The 6,922-nt window shown below is 40.1% G+C and overlaps 1 protein-coding gene across 1 annotated transcript in view; it reads left to right on the top strand.

Moving 5' to 3' along the window:
• Positions 1–356: 356 nt before the first annotated feature.
• roraa (RAR-related orphan receptor A, paralog a) overlaps positions 357–6,922 on the top strand; it is a 190,043-nt gene continuing 183,477 nt past the window's right edge. Inside the window, exon 1 of the mRNA XM_020631291.3 lies at positions 357–690. Coding sequence (XP_020486947.1) covers positions 537–690 — 154 coding nt within the window. The 5' untranslated portion in view covers positions 357–536. The remainder of the gene's footprint in view (positions 691–6,922) is intronic.

Raw genomic sequence — 6,922 nt, 5'->3', positions numbered from 1 at the left:
GCCATATGCTGTATAGGCTACATCCTAAACATTCATCCAGGTCATACTCTTTTCATTTTTTCTTTACGTTTTATAGCCTTGATAATTTATTCATTTTTGAGATTGGGCAAATGCCTGTTAGACGGATTCATTTTGTCAGTTTTAGCCAGTTTAAGTTTTAAATCCAGAATCAGATTGTAACTTTAAGAATGAAACAAAATGACATAAAGGTGTCCTTCAGTCAAAGTTAGACTAATAAACTATTCCTCTGACCATGCTGAACCTCGCAGGGGTCGATCAGCATGGATTACTTTCAGGCCTACATCTATTCTTCGGCTATTGACAACCTCTCCCTTCCCAGCCTGCATGAGTGGAGCTCTCACTAGCGCTGCTAGTGGACAATCAGACCTACACACCCACCTCCAGACACACTCGCATTTCTCATTTCTTACTTCTAGTCTAAATTAGATAGCGAGACGCGTTGTCGGAGCTCACACATCGCATAGAATTAGTTTCGAGTACTAGCTCTAGTTAAGCAATAAATCTGAAAATTCAACATGGACTCCCCTCCAGATCCAGCGAGCGACCCGGGCAACAGCGCCTCGGAGCCGGCTACCCCGGTCAGGGAAACCCCGGTAAACCTGGAGACTCTCCGGAAAGCGGACCATCCAGCCCCGGTTCGAAGGCAGACCTGTTCGAGCACCAACAGAGGTAAGCACACCTTTATTTCGCCTTTGAATGTGTGGAGAATTAAGCCCGATCGGTGGTTTTTTCAATCAAACTTCAAAACGAATTAAATCTCCTCCCTCATAAATAACCCCACACTGTCTCAATCCACCAAAGCACAGTGTCTGCGCTTTTGGTTTTTATTTGTCGGCTTTTTCAATCCCCGATCGGCTGTAATTAGTGCTTCGGTGTGTGTTGCTGCGTTCAGGCTCCACTGACAGCTCAAATCATAGGGGGGGGGGGTTATACGGTCACAGATGTCACATTTACTCCGACTGTAGGATAAATCAATTACCCCCAGTAAGTCAAAAAAAAAATGACCATTAGGAGCTTCTTCTGGTGCCAAAAGCTGCCCGACGTGACCGCTCGAACGCGTTAATGTCCAAGTGTTAAAAGTGAACTTTTTAGGGACTGTTGGCCAGTTTATCGATCACTCTCCCCTCTCCCTTGTAGAGACGTGTCCTCCACTGTTCCCCACACACCACAACACGGTCGTCTTTTATTTTTTTTTATTTTTTTTTACATCTAAGCTTTTCATGTGTGGCAAAAAAAGACGCCCCAGCAGCTGGAATTTGTTTAAGCAGCAGTTCTCAAACACTGCTGCGAGCATGGAGCCGCCTCCTGCGAACAAAAACCTCCTCCTTGATCACACAATAAAACACCACACAGGACTGTGCGATCAATTAGCCCGTTCAAAAAGTCACTATGTGTGTTTGCAATCTGATTTCATTTCAACATGATTTATCCACCACCACGTCCCGTCCATGTTGTACAGTACAGACAGTATTTAACCACACCCCCCCCCCCCTCCCTCCTCTCTCGGCTGTCTCCAGCACAGGCTAACATCCAAGTTCAAAAGAAAAGAAGTGAATTCTCTGCTCATTCTTTGGCATTTCTTTGCTGTATACATGACATGTGTGGTAACCGGCGTGTACGCGACAATTAATGCAGTGCACGGTGCGTTTAAAGTGTGCGCACTCCGCCTGTGCGCATGGGTATATTTAGAGAGTGATATGGTGAATGTGGAATGTAAGCTGGTTATGTAACAGGTTTAGCCATAAACAGAGGCGCGCAACTGAGAGCAGGAATCATCACAGACGATCTGTTCTCTTTAGACAACAGCTCACCCACTCCCTGTGATCACCACTGTTGTGAAATTAACTAAAAATCCCCGCACTCCAGCGCGCATTTATTCTCCAAAGAAGGGAAACTGTGTAACTCTGTGGGCTGGCACAGCCGGAGCACTTATGTAATAGCGGGGCAAAGACAGGTACTTTTGGAGGCTTCGTGGATTGATTTCCTTTTTTTTTTTTCCTAGTTTCTTTTTAATGTTTTTTTTTTTTTCTCCTTAAGTCTGACTTTGAGACTCTCCTAACCTGCTGACCCATATTCACCCCACCCCTTTTATGCACAGGATTAAAGTGTGTCTGGGAAAGAGAAAGACAGGAAAAAGAACGCCTTCAGTCTGTTATGTAATGCTGAATGGGTGGAAAAAAAAAAAAACATGTTCAGTCAGTGGGACCAACCTCTGCAGCTTTAGAGGAGTTCCCTTGCTCTGAAACTTCAGTTTGACCCTTATCTTTAGAATTAAAAAGGATTGCCAGAGAGCATTAGCAGTAGTAAGCTTGAAAAAGAAAAAAAGTACTTTTGAAGAACTTATTTTAAGTCAACAAATGTTTGAAACTGGTTATGAAGTATTCCCCTATATCATCTTGTGCACGTTCTACTGTGTAGCTACAACCTTAATGTGTATTAGGAATAAATAGTTTGCTGTCATGCCGCCTGAATTTTAAAAATACATCTAAATGATACTTCTCAAAATGTTTTTAAAGGCATTATAAGACTGCAACAGTTGGCCTCAGTCTGAATGTGACAAAGTACAAAACTGTTCGGTGCATCCTGCATGCAGAAAGAGCAGAAGAAAAGTTTCCGTTCATATAGAAATGATGGCGTAATTACATGATTTAATGATGTACTGATGAAAAAAAGTGCAAGTGTTCTATTATGGAGTAAGTGCAGTTGGTTTTATGAGACTGGCACAGTACAGAGCAGGATTACTTAAATCATAAAACAATAAAGAGCGGTTATGGCTCCCGGTTGTCTTACAGAGTTGTGAGACTTTTTGTTGGTGGGGGGGGGGATCACACTTCAATACAATGAAACTTTTCAGGCCACAGTTTCCTCCTCTATATGCACCAGCTGTGTTGGACTTTCTAAGGATGCACATTTCTCCTCCTGCATGCAGAGCGTTTACTGTTTTGTGCTAATACCTTTTAAGTAGAAGGGGCTTACTTCAGCAAAAAAAAAAAAAAAAAAAAGCTCTGCTGGAAGACGTGAGTGGGTCAGGGAACAGAGCGTGGAGGGCTGTGGATATCATTACTGGAAAGTAGAAACTGTGTTATTTTTTTTTTCATATTTGCGAGATCTTTCAGCTCGCAGATCTTTTGGAAACAATCAATATTAATGGCTCGGTTACGTAAGGTCGCGGTCTCTGCAGAGGCTGGAAATCTCACAGTCGCGAGAGGGAAGAATTTGAAGCTGCACATCTAATCAGTACTCTGGTGTGCTGTGTTTACAAGTGTTTGTACAGGTGTGTAATGTGTGTGTGAGTGTGTGTACAGCATGTGCACGTTTTGATACTTTCAAAGTAGTCTTCACTGAGTGACACCGACCATTATGAATATCTTGTTAGGCTGTAAATAATCTAAAGTTTGCACAGTTACAAGGAGTCATCTGCACATAACTTTCCTTTGTTAGGGAGGACAGGGGTGAACGAATGGCTACTCAAGAGGCTGAATATATCATGTTGTTGCCTTTAACATGACGAGGTGAAAAAGCTCCTGCCACTCTTATAGTATGAAGATCATCTTCACAAATTAGACCGCCGCGTTTTCGGCTTATGGCCTTCATCAGGGTCATCAAGAAACAGATTGCAAACATAGTTTAAACAGGGTAGGTACAGAATATCCCACTCTGCTTTTAACAATATGAAAGTTGTCTCCAGTTGGAGTGTGGTGTGGTGTTCTGCACAGGGAAGTTTTACACTGTTCTTCTAATCAGCTCGTCTTACATAGAAAGAAAACCCCTTTGATATTTTTAGACTAAATTATGTCACGTTTTGTAGATTGTCCAATAAGGAGGAAAAAAGAAAAAAAAAGGGACCTGTTTTAAATGTTGGTTCACTGTGGGAAGCACATCTTACCTGACGCTGCGGTTTGTATTGATCCAGCTAAAAAAGAATCTGAGTGTAAAAATATGCAGACGTCTCCTAACGAACACACAACCAGACTTTCATCCAGCAGTTTTATTTCGGGCAGCGGGATGAGAGCTCTCAGCTGGAGTGGCAGCTTTTTATTTAGTTGTTGTGTAAACAAGATGGAAGAGGTGAACTGTTTTTTTTTAAATTTCTTTCTCTTTTTTTTTTTTTTTTTTTTTTTTTTACACAATAATCTCCAAAAGCCAGGAGTTGGCATTAGGGGGCTCGTTCAGCACTCGAGTGGACAGCCACATTATTGAGGCTGTGGCATTCTCAAATTCACTGAATGAGGGCTCTCTGCCCGCTGGAGAGCACCAGGATACAGGTGTTGGCTTATAGCTGAGCCTTCAGCTTGGACATATCCCAGAGATACAAAAAAAACAAAACTCCTTTAGGTGTTTCATTCTTTTTCTTTTTCTGGCTGACTGCCTGTAGCAGTATATCGAGTTTCAGTCCTGTGTTTTGAAGTGTGGGTGAAGTAATAATATCATGAGCTCTTTCATTGGAACGTGTCAGACAGTTAACAGAGTTAAATGTTAGTTGTCAGCTGATTTCAATTCAGAGCTTTTTCTTTGACACAGTGAGTCCTTCAGAATAAAACACCGGCCAGTTTAACTAAAAAAACAAAAAAAACAAAAAAAACACACAAAGTAATACATCAATAGGAAACTGAGCTGTTGTGTAGCTTCTGCTCTGTTTACACTTTGACACCACTGCCTTAAAAAACAAGAAGCTCTTCTTGTTCTACGCTTCAAAGGTCGAATCACACATGAGCAGTGTGCAGTAAAGCTTATCTAAGGAGGATATACCTGTGAATGTCATCAGGCTTAGTAGGGAAATGAGCACTGATTGAATTGATTTCATGTTGGCTGACCAGCATAGATTTTTTTTCACTGTTAGTTAATTTTAATAAATAACACAATGTAGAATGTGTCATATGAATACTCAAAATGTCCTGCTCATATATAAAGTTCTTAAAAAATGTCCCTTAAATTCTACATCTATTTTGTCTCTTAGATAATTTCCCTTTTTGTGGACAGGTTTGCTATATTGAAATATACAAAAAAATATTGTTATGCATTTTAGATATTTCTATATTATAAATAAAATATTTTAAAAAATTAAGCAGATGGATGTAGTGCCTCTAAAAAAACAAGTTGTGTGTTGGGTCTGTCTTTGCAGTAATGTTGTTTTTCAGTCTTGTACTCTCCTGTATCCTGTAGTGTATTTTTTGGTGACATAGTTGTCTCAGATTTTCTGTTAAACCCTAATATTCAAGTGTGTAAAGTCCTATTCTAACATCCAGAAGGTTTGAGTAACCAGGTCAAACATTGCCATAGAACACACCCACCCACGCATTTCATGGAATCTTTGATTGCACCTTTTTGGTGTGTTTGTAAAGAAACAGGAAGTTCTTCCATGAGGGGATTTAAGGTTTTAGTTTGGTTTGGTGTATCAGGGCTTCATCCAGGAGGCAGTAGATGAAGTTTTTTTTATACTTTTGATAATAATCAATGGAGCATTTAACTTGCTGTATGATCCTCTGTATGATCCTCTGTATGATCCTCTGTATGATCCTCTGTATGATCCTCTGTATGATCCTCTGTATGTGCACATCCACAATGATGTCGAGTGGATTGTTTACTTCCAGAGAAGCCGAGTGCAAAGACTGCTTTAGATTCTTTTGATGACATATTGTTTACAAACTTTTCATTTGTAATTTGTAACTGACGGTGTGTGATCATGTATACACAGAAAAATGAAAAGGTTGTTGAACCTTGTTCTTAAGAGGCAAGACATCAAATAAGACGATTTATCTAAGTATAATTCACATCTTTATCAGTATAATTTACAAGTTTTTATCAAAGCAGCACATACAGCAACAGTATGAAAGCTTTCAGGAGCAGTTCCTGCATCCTTTTGCAGCGGTCTGTGACTTAACATCCGGTGTTTCCTTGGCAACACGTCCCGTTATAACTTTATAATGAAGGATTTGAAATATTTGAGGTAATTTAAGTACTCAACAATAAAAAGGTTTATGACATACTGTAGGTTTAGTCCATTTTGAATGAACTTAGATATTTTAATGTAAACATTGTCATAACATTCTACATATTATACCTTTTAAAGTGACCAAAGAACTAATGTGATAACCCCAAACACTTATCCAGGATCAGTGCTGACTAGACTGATTGTTTAAATCCATTTTTGAACATCTCAGGACAAACTGTGGTCGTTTGTGGAACTTTTTTAGATTGGCCTCTCTATGAATCGTCTGACTCAGAGAGGGCAGAACTTTGTTTAGGGATGTTGCAGTCACCTCTTTAGTTCCACCTCATGAACGATAATAATTGACACCTAATGTGAGGCAGGAAACTCAGTTCACCAAAGTTCAAGGCCTGTGTGTGTGATTTGAGTCCATGTGCTTCCAATCAGAGCAGGAGTTGAAGTTAAAGAGAAGTGGAAGTACATGTTGTTAATCGGTGCTGCCATATAACAAAACCACAGTTTGTTTCAAGTATCAGGAAACGCACTGTAAAAGAGTCTGACACACTAAAATGCTTCTACAAGAGATCAGTCAACACATGTTGTTGTGTAGCTGCATTGTTTGAGTAACCTGTTCTGAATTTTCAAGATTAATTGGGTGTATATTAACGGCACAGCCGTGCAAGCCCTAATGTGCTAAATTAATTTAAAGAAGTTTGGAAATGTCAAACTTAACCTAGACTGAATCTGAAAGTTTGATCCTTCCGGGATGTTTATTTTGGAGTTTGAGTCACCAGTGGTTTTAACTGGGGCTGGCGAGGAAGTTTCGACTGGTGACAGACACCGGATTTGATGTGTAGTCTCCCGTGGTGAATGATAGCTCAGATCTATGGCCCATTTACAGAAGTTTGTGTCTGAGTTAGAAAAAAAAGTCTGAATAGTAATGACCGGAAATACTCCAGATGCATTATTGGA

This window comes from Labrus bergylta, chromosome 7 (genome assembly GCF_963930695.1).
Source record: "Labrus bergylta chromosome 7, fLabBer1.1, whole genome shotgun sequence".
Lineage (NCBI taxonomy): Eukaryota > Metazoa > Chordata > Actinopteri > Labriformes > Labridae > Labrus > Labrus bergylta.
This window is presented reverse-complemented; position numbering and strand designations above follow the sequence as displayed.